This window comes from Macrotis lagotis, chromosome 5, assembly GCF_037893015.1.
Source record: "Macrotis lagotis isolate mMagLag1 chromosome 5, bilby.v1.9.chrom.fasta, whole genome shotgun sequence".
NCBI lineage: Eukaryota > Metazoa > Chordata > Mammalia > Peramelemorphia > Peramelidae > Macrotis > Macrotis lagotis.
The window spans coordinates 163,427,148-163,453,005 of NC_133662.1; the positions used below are offsets into that span (position 1 = coordinate 163,427,148).

Sequence of the window (25,858 nt, forward strand, 5' to 3'; positions counted from 1 at the left end):
AAGGATTTCATCTAAGAAGGATAGGATAAAAGTCATGTCTTGCCTTTAGAAATATTACTTTTCATATCTACAGACACATGACTGCATCTTGGGAGGCTGGGAATCCTTCACATGCTGCTAATCAAAAAGAAGCTTTGTTTCTAGCTAATATGTTAAACTTGAGATCAACTGTCTATCAGTAATACTATTTCCTTTCCTCTTTGATATTTCCTTGACCTTCCTCTATGCAAACACACTTCCACCCCCAACTCCACCTTTGGATCTTTTTTTATTTTCAAACAGTTCAAATAGTATTTGTGAACTCTTGGCTTTGATCTTAGCTTCATTCTCTGTTTGCCTGTTTTTCACTAATCTTGGACTGTTTTCCTTTCTTCTCCAAACGATTTAATTGTTGCTAATCTCAGCATTCATTGACCACACTCAACCCTCACTTCCACACTGCCTTCAAATCAAAAGTAGAAAAGACCAACAATTTTATTTAATACACAAAACAAAAATAACTCCTCCACCCCATAGTTCAGACAGTGAGAGAGCTGTTTTCTACCCTCTTGGCTTGTCTTTGAGCTGCTGGAACTGCAATCTCAAAACATTGAGCTCCAGTAACAGTTGGGCCAGACCACAAAAGAACTGGCTACACTCTGGGGAGCCCTTGAGGCTTTGCAGGAAGAGAAGAAATGAAACTAGAAGGACAAGAGACCATAATACAAGATGCCAGCTCCTTAACAAGAATTTGAGATAGAACACACCTGCCTGGACTGATAAATTTTTAGAAAATTTAATGATGAGTAGAGAAAGACGAATAGAGAAAACCAATTGCACTCTTAAAAAATAAAACAAACTTTTATTTTATTTTCAACCTCTTTCCAAATTTTTTGACCTTCATAGAAGCCTGTCTCTAGCTAGTCACAAAATTTCTACTTGGTTTTTAAAGCCTCTTTGTCTATCTGCAGTTCAGTGGAGAGTCTAGGCACCCAGCATGACTCCAACCTACTGGTATTGTTTTGAGTACAACCAAGTAACTAAGCTATCATCCAGTTCCCCGAATGATTAGGTTTCAATAGAGATTCTTCAACACCCATTCCCCCCCAGGTTAATATAGTAATAATAGTCTTCTTAGCAGTCCATCTAACCTAGAGACTGAACTTCTTAACCAACTGGCAATATGGGTCCCATCTTAGATAGACTCTGTGGACTATGGAAATTTTTTTTAAAGATGTTATTTGAGTTTTGAGTTTTACAATTTTTCTCCCAATCTTACTTCCCTCCCTGCCCAACTATGGAAATTTTGTAGACTAGGTCCTCATTCAACAAAAACAAATTCTACAAATGATAATTAAATCATCACAAATATTTAGCAAAAAGAGAATAATCAATCTATTCTTTTTTTGGAAGGGGGAGACAATTGGGGTTAAGTGACTTGCACAGGGTCATAAAGCTCCAGTGAGTATCTGAGACCATATCTGAACTTAGGTCCTTCTGACTCCAGAGTCAGTGCTCTATTTACTATGCCACCTAGTTGCCCCATGATCCATTATTCTTGCAGTGGATTCTAGAGGATCTCTCACAGAGTGCTGCTCTTTCCCACTCCATGGCTTTCCACTTAGTTTGTCCACAAATTAATCTCAATTGGGCAAAACTGCACTAGATGGAAAGCCTAAACACATGTACTAAAAAAATCAACAGATGATACATCTTGATGAAACAAGGAACCTATCTCATCCAAAAGAACCTGGAATACCATTGGATGACTCAAGGGCTGAGATACTTAGAATTATTTTTAGGAGGTGTGACTTTTTCATATCTTATGTTCTGAGAACAGTTGACCCCAAAATTGGTAGATGATATTTATACACACTCCCTAGGTCTATACTACATGTTGGCACAACTTTCCTACCTCATGAAGACAAACCTCTATTAGATATCTGAATCCTTGCTCTTGACTTTATACCATCCAAGAGGGTCCCAATAAGCAGTACTCATCCTCTACCACTACAGTCTGATGGTAGGCCACATGAGCCTACTCAAAACCTTATATATCATCAATGAAAAACAGTTATTGGTCTATTGATTGATTTTCTGAACCCAACATGCCAATGGATACCCCAGAAAACTAATGAAACAAAATATCATTTCCTTCCTCTATGCAGGTGATAAAGCCTATGATTTACCAGATAACAACTAAGATTAGCCACTCTAATTTCCAGCAATCATTCCAACATACTCACCTGGACACCAAACTACAACTGTCAATCCCTTGCCTATCTCCACTAACTTGGATTATATAATAAAAATATATAATCTAAGCCATTTTAAATTCAGGCAATGAGGTCTTCTTCAATGTATATAGCAGATTAGGAAGGCTTAAATCTGAAAAGAAAACATAAGAAATGGCATGCAAATTTTGTATCTTGGTGTTGCTGGAAGTCTTCCCACAAAAAACATAGCCTTGAAATCTTGGGGAAAGAGGGAGTATGTTCAAATCCACAACAATGAGGCTGACCCATTCCTATTTTGTTTTATTTTATTTTATTTTATTTTAGGTTTTTACAAGGCAATGGGGTTAAGTGGCTTGCCCAGGGCCATACAGCTAGGCAATTACTAAGTGTCTGAGTCTGAATTTGAACTCAGGTACTCCTGACTCCAGGGCCCGCGCTCTATCCACTGCGCCACCTAGCCACCCCTCCCATTCCTATTTTAAATGAATGTTTTATGTTACTAAAATAAATCATCCTTTGCCAATGTTTCCCTTTCTTCCCTTTCCATTGGGGTTAATTGATTGTACTTCCTGCACACCTTCCCTTGACTTCAGACCTTTTTGCCTGTCAGATTCAGTTCATTATTTTATGTCCATTCCTTTGGAGCAGTTACTCTTACTAACTCTTATCTTGGCCCTGCTTTCTATTTATCCATTTGGTTCTCAACTAGGACTATTTTCTAACATCTCCTCTAAGCGCTGCTCTTCTCCTCCAAGTCTAATAATTGTTGCTGATATTTATTACATGTTGACCCCACACACACACTCCCGCACTTACTTCACTACTCATTTTGCCACTTGGGGTCAAAACCCAATACTTAAAGTCTAGCAAGATAGAATAGATGTCTTAAAAATAAGAAATCTGGATTTAATGAAGGGAATAGAGGAGAGTGACCCAGGAAGGTCATTTAACCACTTTCCCTATAACTAAAAATAATTCATAGAGTCAAGAGATAATTTCTTCAAAACAGCACCTGCCCTCATGGTGAGAAAGTGGTTAAAACAGGTTTGAAGTGGATCTTCAAAATTTTTATATTGTATAGAAATGTGTCCATTATTTTATTATCATACAGTTTTATAACTCTATCAAATCAATGTATTGAAAGAAAGGAATTCCTACTATTTTCAGCTGAGTACTCACAATAGGTAGAGATCATAAATTTAGAGCTTGAAAGGATATTTTAGGAGCAGCAAGGTGGCACAGTGGATAGAACATTGGCCCTGGAATCAGGAGGACCTAAATTCAAATCAAGCCTCAGACACTTAATAATTACCTAGTTATATGGCCTTGGGCAAGTCACTTAACTCCATTGTCTTGCAAAAAAGCAAACAAACAAAAATGAAAACAAAGAAAAAAAATAATATTTTAGACCATCTTATTCTAACTCCCCATTTTACAGTTAAGGAAACTGAATCCCAGGCATTAAGTGACTCATCCAAGATCACCCAGGTAATAAATAGAATTTGAACCTGGTCTGCATTCAATGCTTTTTTTCATTCTGTGCCATCCTATTTTTTCCAATGCTTTCTCCACTGCACTGCTGTCTTTCCTCCTGAGAAACCTGCATCCCTACAATATTAATGAACAGTCATTGAGGAGAGGACAAATATTACATCTAAAAAAGAAAGTAAAAAAAAAAACTCATCTAAAAAAGCAACTCTGGCAGAAAAGAAACCTCTTGATTAAGAGTTTAGTTTCCCCCAGAGGTAAACTTTGGTTAGAATAGGGATTCCTTTGGGTGTGGATTAGAGCAGATGACCTCTGGGTTTCCTTTTAATTCTTGTAATCTGTGATTCTATGAGGTAGAAGTTTTACCAGGAAACAAACATTTTTTCCTGATTTCATTTCTTTTCTTACTTCTGATTTCTTTTGCTCTTAACCAAAGGTTTCTTTGAAATGAGAACTGATGAACATCCTCTTCCTCATCCTAAATAGATTTCTTTGAGGACTGAGTCAGTTTTTTCTTAGTAGCCAATGTCAGCTTCTTGAGAGCAGAATCTATTTTGATTTTGTTTTCACATTTCCATTTCCTAACACAATACCTTATACTTAGCACAGTACTAAAGAACCATTCCATTTACTGAATATTTGGGAGTGATTGACTCCACAGGATAATCCTTTATTTGGGGACTAGTATTTATTCTAGGATATTAGACTAGAGAAATCATTAAGATAAACAGATTGAGAAGATCTGTATTCCTGTTGTGTTTTTTTATGACTCATAAAGGACTTCCCAAAAGTCTAAATTCAGTTTTGAACTCTTATAGTTTACAACTGCTCCAAGACTTTTGAGATACCCTGTATTACTGTAGCTTTTAATATCAATTATATATTTTCCATGATTTGAGATAAATAATATATTTTTATAGTTAGAAGGTCTTTATAGGCAATCTGTTTCAAGAAACCTCTTGACTAAGAGTTTAATTTCCCCCAGATACCTCTAACCTTTGGATAAAGTAGGGATTCCTTTTGTGTGTGAATGGATTGGTTGGGATTTATATATGCATAAAATGCTTATAGATGAGGAAATCCAAGTTCATGCAGAAGTGACTTGCTCAAGATAGTGTCAGATAGGATTTAAACCCATATCTTCCCATTCCAGAGCTGTCTCTCATTTCTTTATATAGTACTACCTCAAAAGTGTGAGACCTTATTTCTAGAATTATATTATGACTTTGAGACTTGACCAGATGTACTTTCCATTAACCCAAGCATGATTTATTACTAAATTCCACAAGTTATCTAAGTCACTTTTTACTTAATTGGATCAATTAAAGCTTTTTAAAAAATTTGACTATTACTTGGGTAGCCAATTACAATAGCAATGATGTAAATAAAAAAACAACAATAAAACAATTGAAACTGAATGCTGTAAAATTCTAATGACAATTATTGGAGCCAAAGAAGAGCTATTAGAAAATACTCCCTCATTCTACTGAAGGCTATAGGTATCAAATAGTGTATAAAATCAAACTTTTTCAAAATTTTTGGTTAGTTTTGTTGAACTCTTTCTTCCTCTTTTTTTTATTATCAAGGAGATATATCTGAAAGGGAATGGTGAAGGGCTGCTTTGAGAAATACAGATGATGTAAAAGTCAAATACAACAAAATAATTTTTTAAAATCTTAAAACAAAGAAATTGAGGAGAGAAAGGTAACAGTCATGACAACATGTTTATAGAGATAACATGAAAATGATTTTCAGAATGCTGACCCTGTGTTCCTAAAAAGATCTTTTTTACTTAAACTTAATGTCTCTTTCCACAAAGGGAGCCTGGTGAATGGGCCCTTGAAAGAGCAAAACTGAACGTGAATGAACATTTCCTGCTTGTGGGGATCCTTGAAGAGTTGGAAGATGTGCTGCTTTTACTGGAAAGATTTTTACCTCATTACTTCAAAGATGTACTCAGTATCTACAAAAACCCAGGTAAAGTCCTATGGATGAGTTTTCACTTATGACAGTCAAATATAAGAAAGTGTTCTGGGGCAAAGGGTAACATAGGCTGATTGCGAAAAACAGAAAGTCAAGAAGAGAAATTGTTTGTTCCATTAATAAATGAAATTCCTCCAAGCTTGAGCAGTGAAACCTGGAAATATGAAATCTAGGATTCAGGTTCAAAGAGATACTTACAGTATCTTAAACTTGTTTCCATTTGTCAAAGGAGGTTGAATAAAAATACAACTGTTGATACATCTTAAGGCTACCAGGTGCAGGGAAGGGTAGCAGAAAAAAATGGGTTCATCAACCAAGGCGTCTAAGAACTTTTAAATCCATTAATGAAAAACCATTTCTTCAGTCTCCATTGTGTGTGGGGTGGAGGGGAACCTTGGACAAATCACTTAACCTCTCTGAAACTCAGTTTTCTTATCAGTAAAATAGAAATAATAATAACAATAATGATAATGTTCTTACCTCAATGGCGTTATGATCGTGATAATAACTAGCATTGTGATCAGATACTTCTGGGCCTACTTCCATTGGTCAGAAACATGTGGATATGTTCATTCCTTGCTATTGATCTAACAGTAAAATAAAAGGAGAAGTTATGAGTTTTATGTAAATGCCATGCTGGCAAATTAAGTGAGTTCCAGATAAAATGTAGAAAAGCAATATGATCTGTATGGAAAAAGATTGAAGTCTCTTTTAGAGCTTAAATTATCCTTTAAAGAATTAATTTAATTTTTTATTCTCTTTTTCACACACAAGTAGAGACAATCTTTCCTACTCTCTTTAATCTCTGTCCACCTTTTACTCTGACATATATGTGTATGGATATATACATGTATTATAATACTATATATATATATATATATATATATTCATATGGATAGAGAAAAAGAGGGAAGGCAAGAGAAGAGGGAGGGATAGGAGGAGGGAGAGGGGAGAATTCCTGTTAGTGAAATTAAGGAACTAGTACAAAACAAGAGCAGTTTATTTGCTTTGTCTGTGTGTGTGTGTGTGTGTGTGTGTGTGTGTGTGTGTGTGTGTGTGTGTGTGTGCTTTTTTCCCCTAAAAGAAGAGGAAGTGATGATTTGGTAGAGATCACTGTACTCAAAAGGCAGAAGAGTCATGCATTTAAATATCAGCTGTAAGTTGCAAAGTACTTAACAAATATTAGGTCATTTAGCTTCACAACTCTTGGATGTAGATACTATTCTCATTCAATAGATGAGGAAACTGAGACCAACAGAACTTAAATAACTTATCTATGTTCACACAAATAATGAGTGTCTGGGGCTGAATTTGAACTCAGATCTTCCTGAGTCCAGATACAGAGCTCCACCTACCTTAGTACTTCATTTGGATCTGAGGAATATGCTTTGTAGTCCCCAAAGTGCTATAGAAATACATGCATGCATATACACATGCTTGTGAATACATATATATTAAAAATGTTTTGAACTTAGAAGTGTCCTAATAGAAATGTCTTGAGAATAGTCAACAAAGATTTTTCATCTTTCCAACCCAAGTACTTAGCAACAGGATATTGCAAAAGAGCTATTGGAAAACTGTTCAATAATTATTCATTATTATAATTAATTATAAATTATTAAGTTTGAATTCAAGATCCCTAAATTTCTTTTAGGACAACTTCAGTTATATTTTTCATGAAGTATTTTTATTTAAGGCTCTTAGATATATTCCAGATAATAAACAAATGTTAAATACCTAATGTATATAGAGCATGAACTGATATTGAGGAACATATCAAGATAATAAGGCATAGTTCTTACTTTCTTGTAATATACTCTCTAGTAGAATATGATTCAAATAAAATTAATTTTAATAATAGGAAATATCTTGCAAGTTCCATTCCATTCATGGTTTAAGGGAAGAAAGGTTATTACTAAGCAGGAGGATGTCAGTTTCTTGGAGATGATAGTGAAGTTGGACTTTATAGAGAAAACGAACAGGTTAAGAAGCAGGTGAAAACATTTCAGGCCTAAGCCGATATTAGAAGTTAACAAATTGTAGCACATATTTGGTGAATGGGTGAGAATCTCAGTAAGTGTCACTAATTGTTGTCCATCATAGAATACTAATTACTAATAATTGAGGCAAATTTCATGGAATGAATGCCTTGGTAGATTTTGCCTGCCTCATTCCCTCAAGATGTTTGTGGTCTAGACGTAAGAATCTAGAGTAAAGCAAGCCAATGAAGAACTCTTCTGTTGAGAAGGATGCAAGAGATTAACATCTTCAGTTTCTTTTTAATTCACATTTTATTCATTCTTTCTGTTGTTGTTCAGTCATTTTTCAACCACATCCAACTATTCATAATCCCATTAGGAAATTTCATGGCAAAGATACTGGAATGGTTTCCTATTTCCTTCTCCAGCTCATTTACAGTTGAGGAAACTGAAGCAAACAGGATTAAGTGACTTACCCAGGGTCATGTAGAAAGTTAGCTAGCCATCTGAGGTCAGGCTTGAACTCAGGAAGATGAGTCTTCCTGCCTCAGGTCCAACACTATCCACTGGGCTACCCAGTTGCTCATGTTCATCTTTTACTTAAACATATTTTTAAAAAAAATCATAACTGAATACCAAAGATAAGTTAAGAGATAATTCACAGCTATTCAATGAGACATGGAACTGTGGACTGGAATGTCCCTTTTCCCTAAAGAAGTCCTACCTATTTTTCAAAGCCCAACTTAGATTCTACCTCTTCCAATAAAGTCTTTCCTGATCTCACTTGCCATTGGTGAGCTCACTCTGACTCACAGCAACGAATATCAGCTTTTCACTGAGCAGACTACATCTCCAGTACAAAGAATAGATGATGATCTATGATGTGCACAGTGACCCAGAACAGAAACCAATAATGTTGCTATACAGCCCAGGAACTAGATGCCATGACTAGTTAGATGTAAAACTGGTTCATCTCAATTAAAAATGTTTTCAATTATTGTTCAGTTAATATAGTATGGAATAATTAAGAAGATTGAGGCAAAGGTTCACATTTTTGCCATTATCAATAATAATGTACCATCACTAATAATTTCATTATAATTGCCATTAGCAATAATAACAATACCTACACTTTCAGGTAGTGTTTTATGGCTGTAGAGTACCTTAAGTATATTATCTTACTTTATCCTCACAAGATCTATTGCAAGGTAGGCAGTTTAGGAGCCATTATCTTCATTTTTTCACATAAGGAATCTCAAGCCCAGGAGGTGAAGCGAAGGATTTAACTCCATACCTTCATTAATACCTAAATTAAACATTTAATTCCCCAAAAGCTGATCTCTTTAATTCAGTGATCTGAAAACTTTTTTCATCCCTTGGATTTATCTCATCAATGTTAGTAATCTTTCCATGGGTACACATCCAAATCTCTCCCTTTATTCTTATCCTGTAATTTCTTTCAGAGCTTCCATCCCTCACCTAGGAATACATTACTTTGTTTCAAATTACTATAATGCTTCTGTCATACAATACCATGTATCTGTAGTCATCAGTCTTTATATCTCATCCTCCTCCTAGACTATAAACTACTTGAAAACAGGAATCAGGTCTTAACTGATATTTTTTTAATCTCTCCTAAAGATTACAATCCCTGTACACAGTAAGCACTTAATGATGATGTTTGTCCTTCATTCTTGAAGAAGACCATGACATCAGGGAGGAGATACATGACACGCACATAAATTGGACTTGAGTGAGGAGGCGCTGTGCTAAATCACTAGCCTCATTTTCTCTTCCAGAACCATCTGGGTCCAGTGGCCAGATATGAATCAGGATGACCAGAGACCTGGATTTGAGGCAATCAGGGTTAAATGACTCGCCCAATGTCACACAGCTACTAAGTGTCAAATGTCTGAGGCTGGATTATAACTCCCATTCTTCTGACTCCAAGGCCAGTGCTCTATCCACTGCACCACCTAGTTGCTCAAGTACTTAATAAATGGTGAACGAAAGAATGAAAAACAACAAAAAGAATGATATTCAGTCATTTCATTCATGTCTGACTCTGGGACTACTCGAAGTTTTCTTGTGGCTTTTCATTTTTTTTCTCCAGCTCATTTTACATATGAGAAAACTGAGATAGACAATATCAATGACTTGCTCAGGGTAGCACAGTTAGTTAGTGACTTGACACCAGATTTGAACTTAGGTCTTTCTGACTCCACATCCAACACATTATTTACTGCACCACCTTGCTGCCCCAATCAAATTCAAAGTAGTGTAGATTATAGAATATGAGATTGGTACTTTCTCGAGCAGGATGAATGGGTTGGGTTGGAAGATAGGATTTATATGAGGGAAGGGACACTGGCAGAAAACTAAGACCAACTTTTATTTCTCTACCTTGAACTAATAAAGAAAAGGAAATATCATGAAGGGGGAAGGAGATGGATAGATAAATAGATAGATAGATAGATAGATAGATAGATAGATAGACAGACAGACAGACAGACAGACAGATAGATAGATAGATAGATGGATAGATGGATGATGGATGGATGTTTTTCAGTTAAGTCATGTTCAACACTCCATGACCCCATTTGGGGTTTTTTGGCAAAGATATTGGGGTGCTTTGTCATTTCCTTTCTTAACTCATTTTACAGATGATGCAACTAAAGCAAACATGGTAAAATACCTTGCCCAGAGTCATACCAATAAACATCCGAGATAAAATTTGAACTCAAGAAGATGAGTCTACCTGACTCCAAGTCTAGTGCTCTATCTACTGCATCACTTATGTATCCCCAAGATAGTGGGATGGATGGATGTATAGATTGATGGATAGATGGATAGATGGAAGGATGGATATAGATCTGGGTGTGAATTATTTCTGCACAAAAAATTGTGCATTGTGCATTGTACATTTGTGCATGCTAGAACTGACCATAAATCAGGACAGCTATTTTCTTAGTGGATAGACTATGGGACTTGGTAGAACTAAGTTTCAGTTTTGTCTCAGACATTTATTAGATGTGACAAATCACAATCTTTCTTATCCTCACTGTTCTTAGCTGTAAAAGAAGATAAGAGAATATATGGTGCAGGCTGTGATGAGGAACAAATGAGTTAACATGTTAAATGCCTTAAAGTACTACATAAATTCTTTATTATTATTATTATTATTATTTTATTGTTATTATTAAATTGAATAGTAGTTTGTTAATTATCTTTTGTATTTTAATTACTAGTAGTGTGTCTTTCAACTCTTTTTCAATGCTAAGGATCACTATGTAAACTATATTGTAGGCTTTTGTAGACTGATCTGTGAAGTTAATCACTACTTAGGAAGTTCTTGGGATAAAACCACTTTTTAAATTGGGGACTTATTTTTAAAGGACTATTACTTTTTAAATGCTTTAGCAAAACAGGATGATAAATAGAATCCAAGTGTAAATAGTGTCTTCTTTTTACTTTGAAGGAATGATAATTGAGCCCCAGATTTACACATGTATTAATCCACTTTCTGGGGACAAATGCATGCCAAAATACACAAATTTGGGGGTTATAAAAACAGTGACAAATGTGCAGTACAAGAAATTTCGGCTTCTAAGACCTGCAGGAAAATTAAAGTTTTCACGATCAATAAAAATGTCATATTGAGCTACTCCATACACCACATAGTTAAAGCCTGGCATTTTAAAGTGAATAGTGATTTTTATAATCTTTTTTGAAGGACAGCATTTCAGAAGCAGTGTGGTATAGGAGAAAAGACTGAACTGATGTAGCCTGGTACTGATTCTGCCCCAGACTGCGACCCTGGAAAAGACTAACCTCTTTGAGATTCATTTTCCTGGGATGTAAAATGAGTAGTTGGTCTAAATGAGCTCTGAGATTTTTTTTCCAGTTTATCCTATTTCATTTTTTTGCAAGGCAGTGGGGTTGCTCAAGGTCACACAGCTAGGTAATTATTAAGTGTCTGAGGTCAGATTTGAACTCAGGTCCTCCTGACTCCAGAGCCAGTGTTCTATCCAGTGTGCCACCTAGCTGTCCCACCCCCATTTCATTTTCTTAAAATATGCACTGAGCTAGTAATTAGAATATTGTTGTCCTATTACTCAGCTCTTTCACTTATTGATAGGTTGACATTGTACAACCTATCAAGAATCTCAGTTTCTTCATCTTTAAAGTGGGAATAATGTCTGTCCTTCCACCCACAAGATTGTTGCAAGTATCAAATAGATAATGGATGTAAAAGTTCATGCTTAACTATAAAGTTTAGAATGTAGAGGACTAGTAGTAAAATAATGCATTGCTCATTAAGAACTATTTTAATTTGAGAATCTTGGAAGGAAGGAAGGAAGGAAGGAAGGAAGGAAGGAAGGAAGGAAGGAAGGAAGGAGAAAAGGAAAGAGAGAGAAAGCAAGAGAGGAAAGAGGAAAAGGGGGAAAAGATGGAAAAGGGAAAAAAATGGGAAAGGGGGAAAGGGGAAAGAGGGGAAGAGGAAGGGGAAATGGGAAAGGGGAGGAAAAAAACCACAAAGTGGTTAGGAGATTTGTCCAAGTTCTTGTTTGGACATTTCTGTCATGTCCAACCTTTGTGAACTTGTTTGGAATTTTTTTGGCTGAGGCCAAATTTAAATTCAGGTCTGCTCCATATCTACTGTGGTATATAGAGTCACAGCCTAGTCAAAATCAAATATAGGGATCCAATCTAGGTTTCCTGACAAAATCTAATACTTTCTCCAGTCCATCATCTGAGATTAGCAGGCTTTCCAAGCTGCTTTGCTTATCTAGAAATGTTTTTGTAAGATTCAAATGAGAACATGGCTTTGAAACCATAGAGTAATAAATTATTATGTTGAGAAAAAAAGTCTGTGCTCTTAGGTACATTCCATGCATATTCTCATAAGGCAATAACACTGTTCTCAGGAAAAAAATACAATACTATCTAGAATGGATGTTGAGAATTATTGAGAATAAGGGAAGTTATCAGAGTTATTGTCTGCTCAAATTGGGAAGTTATTAATTAGTGTTTTAATTCTGAATCTAATGTTCCAAGTATACCTTTTTTTGCTCCTGTTGCTGATGAACTTTCATTTTTTTCAACACCCCAAGTCCACTTCCAATTCTGCTGCCATATGGTCATCCCATACTCTCAGTTCTCCAAAACTTGCATTTTCATCTACTTTCATCACAGAATAGATATAGTTCCTGCCTTCTAGACACTGATATCTTGCTTCTTTGTGGATAAAAGAAGGTAGGACAAGTCATTAGTTGCCTAAACAGATACATAGGTCGCATAGTTGATAAAGCCCTAGCCATAAGAGTCAGCAAGTCATGAATTCAAATAATGGCCCAGTGACCCTGAAAAAGCTACTTAACCTCTGTTTCGGTTTCTACAACCTAGGGTTGTTGTTCGGATCGAATGAGATGCTATTTGTAAAGACTTGGTATAATGCTTGGTCCTTAGTAAGTCTTACTGATTACTTTTTAAATCTTTAATAGCATGGGCTAAACTGATCCCAGGCTTATTTCAACTATAAATTTGTAAAACAGAATATCTCTGCAAAGGCTCAGAATAACTGTAGAAGCTTCCCTCTTTCTAAATCATGTCAGGGTCAGATTTATCTTTTATTCAATGACCTCTTCACAAATCAACCACAATTCCCTGAAAAGATAATAAGCTGATCTTTGGGGTTCTTTTTATAAGCTTTTTATTCATTAGCAAAAATGATACTGACCAAAGGTTATGAAAATAGCATTCTCAATAACTGGCAAGAATTCACAATCCAAGTTGAAAATGTATTTCTGACAGAGGAATTTTTGCCCTAGGCCTTATTAAGAGTATGTATAATAAAGGATTTATCTAAGGACATCTTAAAATGAAATCTTTAGATGGATTGTTGCTTAAAGGGAAAAAAAGCAATTGTTCCTTAATGGATATTCTTATGCTTCCTTGTTCTAGAAGACCATCAAATTCCTATTTTTTAACGATAAGTAGATTTTGGCCAGCAGCCAGCTGCCAGTAGCTTTAGGAGACTTTTAATTTAAATAAGGATTTTCAGTTGCAAGCTTTTTAAAAAGGCTTTACTGATTTCCTTTATAGGACTATAGATCACATAAAACCATGTAATGAATTAATAAAGTTTGTCCAGGAGGTGGCGTCATCTCTCCATTTTTTTTCAGGAATGTAAGAAACTAATTTGCAATAGAGAACCCAGATATACAGTGTCTGAACAAATAGACGAATCTTGTAACTCATTTCCACAAGAAAACAATTTTGAATACCAGGAGACTGAATTTGGTGGGATAACCATAGCTTCTAGTCCTTCATCAGAGCTTCTATGACCCAGATTCAATCCAGGATATTTGAGGGCAGTTTTAATTTTATTAATTTCTTTTGTAATTAGTTTAGATTTTTTCACCAGTTCCAAAATAAAAGAATTTTTTTAACTTGAAAATCTAAAAAAGTCATGAGTTCACAAAACTTGAATTAATCAAATATCAACCCAACCCTTCCTATTTTCTCTCTGTTCTGTTTAGCTAAGAAATATATCAAAACTCTAGCTCTACAACTATGTCCCAGAAAAAAGAATTAATATTCATACTGGATTAACACAACTTTGATTAAGCAAAACTGGTCACTTTTTCTAAATGAGATATAAGCAGGTCTCTTATGATTTTGACAGGTATTCTTCCCTGTTATATGTCATCAGTATCTATCATCTTCTAATGCTAATATCCCTCACTGTCAGAAAATTTTGTTAGTGTGGTCTTTACTGATCAGATAGGTAACTGGATCCAGAAGGTATTCATGCTCTTAAAAACTAAATCCTTGGTCCTTCACTTCTCAGGTTAAGATATTTCCATTTTCAAATCATAAAGTCAATCTTAGCATATGTAGCATTCTGTTGATAAACTTTTTTTTACTTTTGGACATATTTATTTAATAAATATTAATGTAATATGTTTCATTTAATAAAAGATGATTTCTTATTAAATTATATTTCAAGTATTATAAATACTAATATGAAAGATATTCTGGTACACCAAGTCACTTAACCTCTTGTGTCCAAAGGCAACTCAATAAGTTATGAAGATGTTACCAGTCTGCATAACTATAGGAAGTTTCATGCAAGAAGCTAACTCTGCTTAAGTTCTTGTATTTCTAGTAGAAAAAAAACATATAAAATGGTATGTCATTTAATCAAATCATAAGTTAATTTTTATCAAGTATCTATTGTTCAGTCATTTCAGTCATGTCTAACTCTTTGTGACCCCATTGAGTATTCCCTTGGCAAAGATATTGGAATGCTTTGTCATTTCCTTCTCCAATTTATTTGACAGATGATTAAGCTGGGTCCTTTAGGATTTGCCCAGGGTCACAGAGCTAATAAGTAGTATCTGAGGACAGATTTTAACTCAAGGGAATGAGTCTTCCTGATTCCAGGTCCAACCCTCTATCCTCTATGGCACCTACCTGCTCATGATTAGGGATAGGGATAAAGATCTAATATAGGAATAGAGATATAGGAATTTAGGAACTGATATGATGTAGCAAAAGGGTCAAAGACTAGGTCTATGGTTTCATTGATAAAGATTATGTATGAGTAAGGAAATTACCTCCAACAGGAAAAATTATTTATTTGGCAGAAATCCACTCCACATTTAATCTGTTTCATAATATGAGGTATCCTCATGTGATAGCTAAGTTTTGAGAATATGATAAAACATTGAGTCTTTTCTTCTCTTTTGGGATTCATTTCAACAAAATGAAAACTTATCCTAAATGGGGTAGTAAGAATGTTTTGTTTTTAGAGATAGACTTCTCTTTTTTTTAATTCAGTCAGTTCCTGTTCCATACAGTTTTTAGTTGAGCTTGACAGTAATATGACCACAAACTATTTAGTCATTGCAATTTCAGTTCATTGACTTTCCAGATAACGTGGCAAAACTTTTCTATTTTTAAAAGCAAGAATGAAGCAAATGGAAGCAGTAACTGCTTCTGAAATCTGAACTCTGATGACTTGCTGGTTCATATAAAAAACCAAGTGGTCTTTGTCGTCTCATGAACCAACATACTCTCCAGCCTCCTTTGGACCTCATTGACATGATTATGTTCTATAACTATGATAAAGAGGACATATTCTGTCTCAAGTTTTCATTGGAGAAGAATTCTATTTTTAGTCAACTACAATTCTGCCTACCAAGAATATACTTTTTTGGTCTGTATCATGGCATATCTTTCATGTTATTCAAGAAATTTTCACTGGTAAAGAATTTCTTATTTTTTCATGATTTTAGGCATGTTCATATCTTATAAATGAAGTTAAATTGGGCAATTTTGCTGTACGATTCTAGACGTATATGTTTGCAAGTTGATGACTGAATAGGAGCAGTCTTCCACTGTCTGAAAGTCCCAACACCCAGTCATGTGATAGAATCTGTGTGTGGCTTCATAACCTTGTCATATCATGAGACCAACCAAACTTTCTTTATGACAATATCACATTTAGTCAACAGTTTTGTATCTGCATCTCCTTTTACATAAATCTCTTATGTAGACTATTGTGATCAATGATTTTAATTAGCACTATATTTAGCCCATAGTTCAACCTCTCTGTAACACTGACTATACAGCAGATCTTACACCATAATAGTACTTTATAAGTGAATTAATTAGTTAATCTCTTAAATTCATAGATCTAGATCTGGAAGTGATCTTAGAGTCATTAGTCTAACTCTCTCATTTTTCAGATAAGAATGTTGAGTCTCAGAGATTAAGTGAATTATCCAAGGTCATGCAGATAGGGAGCATCAGGGTAATATTTGAACACAATTCTTAGGATTCCAAGTGTAGTTCTCCTTCTACTATACCATGCTGCCTTCTTCCCTTTGGTTCTTTTGTATTTAAACCTTCTTGAGCTGAGTCCAAGTGTACTTGCATCCCAATGAATTCTATTCCAATGTCAACCATGTTATGATAAAATTTCCAAAATTTCTTTAGAAAAGAAAGAAAGCAGAGCACAAGGAACTTTTCTGAAGAAGGAAAAATGTGAATCACAGGGATGGATGAACACAAGTCAGACATTCCCAACAGATACCATTTGACATTACTGAAAAGATTTCCCTATCCTATGTAATTTTGGAGGAATATATCTTCTAGTCCCACCAAGGATAATCAGAATAGTATCAAAGCCAGGGAGTGTTCATTCTTCCTGTGGATCCCAAGCCCTGTTCATCAGCTCTCTAGAATAAGGAACAAGAAACCATTGAGTTGGTTTCTCAGGGCAGCTGCTGCTGTAACAGCAGCTCATATAACAAATGTTTCATGACAAATGAGAACAAAAGCCAGCTCTGAAATTCCAGCCATGCTATGTACAAAGCCAATTCAAAATAATATAACCATGCAGTTCAAGCTTTCTCTCCTTTCTAAATACATTCCATATGAGCGATGGTGTTGGGTCCATTGGGATCTCCTGGGCTCCTCCAGAAAAATGTTTTTAAAGCCCAGGCTGCAAGGAAAGCAAGTCAGTGAGAAAACAAGCTCAAAGAAAACACTGAATTGCAGATGTGGGAGGTGTGTTTCTTTTCTAGAACTAATCAGGTCCCCATTCTCTCCTTTCCCCCCAAATTATCATGAATTAAAACTAAAGCTAAAAGGCTGTGAACTTACGATTCCTCCTCAGAGAGATCAAGAGAAGCAGGTACTTCCACATGAGTATGGTCATCTTTCTGCAGGGAACATGTAACTGGTGGGTTTAAATACTTTGAGCACTTTATGCCCCAAACTTTAGATTGTCATAGGTCATAGCATCAAAAAATTGGAAGGATCCCTTAGGCAGGGCTTCTTCTAAACTATCTCCCGCTGTTTGGGAATTGATCTTTCCATGCATTTTTTCTCCTTTTAGACTAAAACAAAATGCCTAGATTTAGGGCTTTTACATGTAAAAATGGACATCTGGGTGGTACAGTGGATAGAGTGTGGGGCCTGGAGTCAAGAAGACTCATCTTCATGAATTAAAATCTGTCTTAAAATTTCCTAGGTGTGAACCTGAGCAAGTTACTTTGCCCTGTTTGCCTCAGTTTCCTTATCTGTAAAATGAGCCAGAGAAGAAAATAACAAAGCACCCTAGTATCTTTGCCAAATGGGATCATGAAGACCTGACATGAATAAAAATTATTGAAAAATATGACATCTTGCTAAACCAAGGATTATTAACCTGGAATCCATAAACTTGGGTTTTTTTAAAAAATATTTTGATAATTATCTTGATAAAATCAATTGTCTTTGTCATCCTATATATTTACTTTCAAACATTTAAAAGGGGCAGCTAGGTGGCGCAGTGGATAGAGCACCAGCCCTGGAGTCAGGAGTACCTGGGTTCAAATCTGGCCTTATATACTTAATAATTACCTAGCTGTGTGGCCTTGGGCAAGCCACTTAAGCTCATTCGCCTTGCAAAAATCTAAAAAAAAAATTTTAAAAACAAATGGGCTCTATGGCACACAAAAACCTTGCCTGGATAGGATATCTTATCTTTAACACTTAATCTATGATTTTATTATTAGAAGCCACCCTCAACCTGCACAGATTACAAAATCTATATGATTTAATAGATTATAGGATCATACCATCACAGATTTAAAGTAGACAGGGAGATAGAGATCATCTAGTCCAGCATGCAAGTTTAGTGTTGGAAGAAACTGAGATTCAGGGAGATAAAGTGGCATAACAAAGTCCTTATGAGTACAGGATGATATGTAAATACAGTTGTAGCCCCCAAAAAAGGTACCCAAAAGACAATATAGTCATCCCTCTCCTAAATGAGTTAGGTCCTTCTTAGCTGCTGACTCAGTTCTTCATCAGATCATAATAAAAGGTGTATTCCAACTTGAAAGAATGAGCTCAAGTTAGCCTTCAAGAATTCAGGGTCACCTTCCCATTACCACAAATGATCAAAGGAGAACCATACTGAAGGTCAATATTTGTTATGGGCTCAAATCATTAAATGAAAGAAAGAGTACCTTTGACCTCTTTATGCAAGACTTGAACTGCTTAGCCAAAAAAGACTGATTTTTAGGATTTTTAGTATGGAGTTTTGACAATCCATTGATTTATAGAGTTTGACCTAGAATCTACCCCAATGCTTTCATTTCACAAATGAGAGCTAAAGTGACTTGCCCAAAGTCATACAACTAGGGGGTAGGGTGTGGCAACCTCAATATTTTCAGCTTTTATGGTTCAGTTCTTTTTCCAAACACTTCAGAAAATTAGAGAGAATTCCATAAGAATAAAATATTTTATATTAAGGAAATAAGATTGTCCTCAAGCATCTTCTCATCTAAGAATCAATATATGATTAAGGTCTTTCATGACCTAACACATACAAATAATAGAATGCTATACCCACTCAAAAAAAAGGACATTTTTTTCCTAAGCATAGATTTAGGTTGCACCATGTGTCTGTTCAGGATAACATTTAAATAAACCATAGCTGTGAGGTATGTTATAACAAAGGTTGTTTGTATAGGCAGAATAGAGCATGTTAGTTAACTCTTGGCCTCAAGACTTCGAAGACCTACTTCCCCACAAGCCTTGAAACATGCTTAAGTAGATATTCTAACCATATATATTATTAAGTATCTGTTGTAATCAATTTTGCCTTAGCTGAACATGGCTCCATCACAGTTAAGACAGAGTCTAATGATCTTTAAGTTATTTGGGTACATCCTTCTAAAGATGTGATTACAAAAAAAAAGAATGTTATATCTCAAATACATTTTGGCAGAATCTTTGCCCTTAAGAATCCAGTCAAAAACTGTAACTTTGTAACTTGATTCCTTGTAAAATTGAAATCATTTTCATGAGTGTTTTGCTAAACAGTTCCCTCTGCTTTGCTTGAGACATCTCTGAGTCTCTCATCTTCAAGAAATATTAGTAGAGCCTCTTAAAATATCAACCATTTTCTTAAAAATATTTTGATCTCAGGATCTGATTTCTGTTGACATACAGTAGCTTATTTGTGGCTTTATATGTGGTTATAGTTCTTCCTTTACCCTCCCTCCTTTTTTTTCCTTGATACCAAAATGAGGGGAAAAACATTGTCCTAGTGATGATTTGAGCTCAAACCACTCCTAAGTGTCCAGTAACTTCTCTTAGTTTCTTGAGCTTTCGTTAAACTTTTGGGATAGAGGAGGGAGGGGCAACAGAGGAGCTGGGATAAAGGAGGTGCTACTCATATATTCCCATCTATCAGCATACTTTTATATTAAATAAGACTGATACAATCTAAATCTCATTCAACCATGGGATTTAGTGGTGAAATGGAGTCTGCTACGTGCCTGTGGCTCCAGTGTAATACCACCAGAGACAGGAATGCTGGACCCAGCTTTAAGTCAGTAAAGCATCTGGAGCGTTCTTTTAAGAGATCCAAGTCATTTTCAACTTTGGTTAATAATGTTCTCAATAGTCAAAGTCTTTCTGCATGAACAGCCAAAGCCTCTCCCAGTTACACGTGCTCTGGATATCAAATTTATTTGGAGTAGGAAACAATTACAAAAAGAAATATGGAACTAAAGAAATGTTGAGAGTAGAGAAGGAAGGGAGGAAAGGAGAAAGGAAGGGAGGGAAGGATTAAAAAGGAAGGGAGGAAGGAAAGTAAGGTACATACAGGAGGGAGAAAGGAAAGAAGCAATGTAGGAAGAAAGGGGGAAAGAAAGGAAGGGGGGAAATGAAGGCAGAAAGGGAGGAAAGAAGAAAAGGAAGAAGGTACAGAATAAGCTAGGTAGGAATAAAGGGGGAAAAGGCAGGGAAGGAGGGAGGAAGGAAAGAAAGGATAGGAAGAGTACAGAAGGAGGGAGGAAAGAAAGAAGGAAAGATGAAGCAAAAACTATACTGAAAGGAAGCCCAACATTAAGTCCCATGTTGGTATATCCCCAAAATAGGAAAAACTTTTTTCAGTGAGCCATTAATAGTATTCAGTGATTAGGTGAATATAGGTGACTGAAGTGTTGTCTCCCTCATTAGACTTGCCTCTTTTTGTAACACCCCCCCCCCAGTGCTTAGCACTTTTCTGGCACATAGAACACATTTAATAAATGTTGACTTGAGTGAGTGATTGACTGAAATAACCATAATCAATAGTCTTCTATTAATCTTTCACTAAATGGGAGAAGACTTTCCTTCAGTTTTGTAGTTATTTTTGTTTTAATTTGGAAGAGGATTATGCTCAAACTTGTTACTAATTTACCTGGCCCATATATAAGAGCAGTAATTGTGCTGGTAAATGTTTAATTTAGCAGCTCTTTGAAAATACATGACACACTGCTAGATTTAGTCATATTAACCTTTGTCTATCACTTTCTTAAAACTATTTGTGAGTTGTTGTTCTTTGGTTTTGTCCAACTCTTCATGACTCCATTTGGGGTTTTCTTAGAAAAGATACTGGAGTGGTCTGCCATTTTCATCTCTGATCATTTTATAGATGAGGAAATTAAGGCAAGCAATTAAATGACTTGCCTAGGATCACATAGCTAGCTGAGACCAGATTTGTGCTCAGGTCTTCCTGACCCCAGCCCCATTGTTCCAACCACTGGACCATCTATCTGCCCATTCTTAAGACTAGAAATCAATACTATAAAAAATGAGCCCTGATTTATAACACCTAGTGATTTACACTGGAAATTTAACAATCAGCTCCAACATACACATGTCTATAGACATGACTTGATTTAACCTGTGGTAAAATGATATATCCAAATTGAAACAACTACTTAGTTCTGTTGGATCCTCAGTCCAGAGTTCTATCCCCCAATTCCATGCCTTTGCAAAGAGTGTCCTTCATGCTTAGGATGTGCTCTTCAACCTGTAGCTCTTGGAATCCCTTGACTTCCTACAAGGCTCAGCTTTTCCTGTCCTCCACGAGGAATAATTAGTAGTGATTGTAACCTCCCCGGGAGAATAGAAAACTCCTTGAGGGTAGCAATAGTTTCATTTTTATCTGTTTCCACAATAGTGCCCTTAAATGTGATATATAAATGTCTGCGATATTAAATGAGATAAGATTGGATTCTATTGGATATAATGAATCCTAGTTCAGTGTTCTTTCAATACATTACCAATGCCCCAAAAAAATATAAAATGTGAGCCAGTTGTTGAGGTGACAGATTAATCCCCTAGAGGAGAGTTGTAAACTCCATATATATAAATGCAAATTCACAACTGCCTCCCAAACTGATTTCCCCTATACTGATCATTAGTCAGTTCCTTTCATAACAGTAGAATAACTCCCTGGCATCTTTCTTGGTCCTTCCTCTTGGGTGGTTCTAGTTTATTGATCCTTTGAGACTGTGTCTGCTTTACTTGGCCTCATTCTTTGGCTCCGATCCTTGGCTTGGATAAAAAATCTTGACCTTGACCACATTAGTGCCCCAACTCTTGGCTGGGAACACCCACCCCAACTCCAGATCGTGGATTCGCTACAGATCCATTTGGTCTTTGGCATCTTATTTCCAGTCCTGATACTTTTCCTTGACTTTGGCCCAAATACTAGCTTATAGGCTTCTCCTTCAGGTTCTATTATAGTTCCTGACCTCTGGCACCCTGCCTTAGGTTAAATGGCTGGCCCCAGATTATTTAGGCAAATAACTTCATTTTGGTTAGGTATGTTGGACTAAGGAGAAAGTAGCTGAAGTTATTGAGCAGAAAAGTCCTGGCCTTGGAATCAAAAGATCCATCACTTGATGATTTGACCTTAGGCATTTATACTCTCAGAGAAGTGGTTATATTATGCTATTTAGCTCAGGGTTGTTGTGATGATTAAATAGACAGATAAATGTAGATGTAAATATGTTGTAGATAATATAATTTCATTATATATATACATATATGTGAACTTTATATATTTTATGTGTATATATATATATGTATATATTTGTGTGTGAGAGATATATACAAATCTTAGCTTTCATTATTTTGTTATTTTATTCCCCTAGCCCCTGGTAGGTCACCATTTCCCAAGAGTCTGCAGAATTCCACATCAGGAAAAGTTGCCGTGTCCTAGGGAAACTTTCTTCCCAAGAAACTCTTAGTAGGTGAGCTTATTGAAGGCAAGGACCATGTTTTTACCTTCTCTGTATCTCACATACTTAGCAGAGAGACTGACAGAGTAAGTATTTTAGTAAATGTTTGGTATTGGTAGCATCTTGAGAATCTGCCTTGGTAGGTAGAGAAAACCTAACCAAATGCACAGCCCCCTAATTGCCACACACAAGGATTCTATGACTACCTCTGTTGTTCACAGCAGGTCATGTTTTTGTATAAAGGATGCATAAGCCAAGAAAAACTTAGTGGTGAAATCATAAGTAACTTGCATCTTAAATCCACACACAACTGCTCACTTACCAAAACTAGATGTTTTAAATATCCTGGGGTACATAAAAATCCTCTCCTCCCCCATTTAGGGAGACTGGTTGCCACTTTTAGCCAATCTTCAAGAGCCACTTAGAAACTCCACCAGCTTAAGGATTATCTGGCAGTTTCATAAAAATAGAGTATGGGATGTTTTACAGAACAGAATGCCCAGGTCACACAAGACCTCTGCAGGTCAATCATAAAAACCATTGTCATCTCCCAAGAGGCTTCTGAATCTGGGACAGCCCAGGGCTTGACAAGGAGTGAGGTTGTGCTTTAAGCAAGGTGTTTGTCTGCCTCTATTTCCCATCTTATGTGTTGTCATTCAACGGAGGAAGGAAAATCCATGCCCCTTCACAAATAGCTTCTTGTCCCCTAGCCAGTCCTGTCTCTTTGTTTCAAATACAAGACCAACAGAATAATTCCACAGCCTATTTGTCCGAATGCTGAGTTTCAGAATTCCCTGGCACTATATCACAGTGGTATATGGAATGAGAGCTTTGCTGGCTCCAGCTCACTTTGTGGTTGTGGAATAGCCCATATAGAGCCTCCTGCTTTGGGCAGCCTTGACTCCTTGGAAATTGTTTGTGTTTGGAGTTACTGACAAGCCATTTTCCTTAGTCCTTATTGTAAAAAGAGCCCTTGAAGTCCAATGTTAGAGTTCTTTTCTAATGCAAATGTTTAGTTCATAGAAGGCATGTGTTAGTACTACAAATCACATACTGTGGCATATCTCACTTGTTCATCAAATTTGTTTTTCATATAAATCAAAAGAGTAAATATATAAAACGTATGCCTATCTCATCCATGATAGAAACTGAAATCTGTTTTTTTTTCATCTCAATGACCTATTATGAGTTATCTCAAGAGGGGATTTTAAAATGCACTTTGGTGCATTTTATTAGAAGCTATTAATGCTAAGTAGACACTTAAAGTTTAAATGAGGCTAAGAAATAGGCATAAAATGATGCTTGATCAAGGCATAACTTTTTAATGGGACAATATTATAAATTTTAACACAGTCTTAATAGTCAAGGTCAAATTAAATATTTTCTCATAATCATCCATAAAACATTTAAAATTACAAAATATATATTTTACCATTTTACATTGTAATAGCTTTCTTGGGTTCCTAAAATCTACACACTACAAATATCACACCATCATTCTGTTTAACTCTGTTTGCCTTTGTTCCTCATGTATAGAATGAGCTGGAAAAGGACACAGCAAGCCACTCCAGTATCTTTGCAAAGAAGTCAGACGAGTCTGAAACTACTAAACAACAACAATAGGAATATCATATACAGGGAATAGCAAGTATTAAGGGAAATAAATCAGGAAAGATAGGTTGGAACCAAATTGGGAGACTGTTTTTAAACAAAAGACTTTGTATTTTCATCTAGAGGCAATAAGGAGCTAGCAAAACTTCTTTTATCGAAAAGTAATAGCAAGACGTGTTTTAGGAATAAAATTTTGTCAAGAGGAGAGATTTGAAGTAGAAAGAACAATTGGAAACTGATTGAAATAGTATAGAAGAAAAGTGAGAAGGGTCTGGAAAAAGCCAAGTTAGTGAAAAGAAGGTGCTAGATGAAAGAGACTTTGGGAAAGATAGAATCAATAAGATTTGTCAATTGTTCGAAGATGGGATGTGAGGGAGAGCAAAGAATGGAGCATATTGTAAATCTGGATAATAAAAAGCATGGTAAAACCTTCCACATTTTTAGAGAGAAATTGGGATCAGGTATAGTTATAGGAGGGAAAAGTAATGAGTACCATGAGTTCTCTAATTTGAGATGCCTATGAATAGAGATTTCCACTATGCTGTAAGTGATAAGTGAAGGGGGAACAGATAGGAAGGGAAGCTAAAGAGAGAAATAAGAACTGAATATCTAGATCTTGGAGTCATCTGCAAAGAGATACTGATAGAGCCAATGGGTTCTGGCAAGACAGAGAGATAATAGAGAGTAAAGAGAAAAGAGTTCAGGATAGAGCCCTTGGTTATATCCATTCACAAGACATGGGGAGATATAACAAAGGAGACGGAGAAAAAAAACAGTCAGAGTAGTAGGAGGAGAAAGAGAGCATTGTCAGGGAGAAGACATCAATATTGTTGAATGCTGCTGAGAAGTCAAGAAGGATGAACAGTAAGATCACAAAATCAATGAATTTAGAAATTAGGAGATCAATGAAACCTTGAAGAAAAGAGAGAAGAGGAGGGGAAAGAGAGAAGAGGTCAGAGAGACAGGGAGAATGAGAGAGACAGAGAGAGAGGAAGGGGGGAAGGAAGGGAGGAGGTGGAGAAAGGAGAGACAGAAAGACAGAGAGAGAGAGAGAGAGAGAGAAAGAGAGAACCAACTGAGCAAATTCCTTGGAAGAGACAGAACAACTGGACAAGGAGAAAAGAGTGAAGAAGATGTCACTTAGCACAAATCTTTTTAAATAGCATATTTTAAGTTTTGATTAACTCTTTCCAGAAAAATTTCCTTTAGATTAAGGTATAAGAATAAAAAATACAGAATTTTTACTAAACACATAATAAGCAATAACCATCATCATCATCATCACCACAGAATGTTAAAATTTGAAGGGATATGAGAGATTGTCTACATCAGGGAACAGTTATTTTTTCTCTTTCCCCCCATATGCCAGATATATATATATATATATATATATATATATATATATATTATACATATATAATATATATATATACACACATATACTTTGTATATCATCATACAAGATAAAATTTTATGTTTTTATCCTGAGAGTTTATCT

At 35.8% G+C, this 25,858-nt stretch overlaps 1 protein-coding gene across 1 annotated transcript in view; it reads left to right on the top strand.

The window, feature by feature from the left end:
- Positions 1-25,858, top strand: part of UST (uronyl 2-sulfotransferase) — a 168,542-nt gene that overhangs the window by 108,943 nt on the left and 33,741 nt on the right. The window contains exon 6 of the mRNA XM_074190054.1: positions 5,524-5,681. Within this exon, the coding sequence (XP_074046155.1) occupies positions 5,524-5,681 (158 nt within the window). The remainder of the gene's footprint in view (positions 1-5,523; positions 5,682-25,858) is intronic.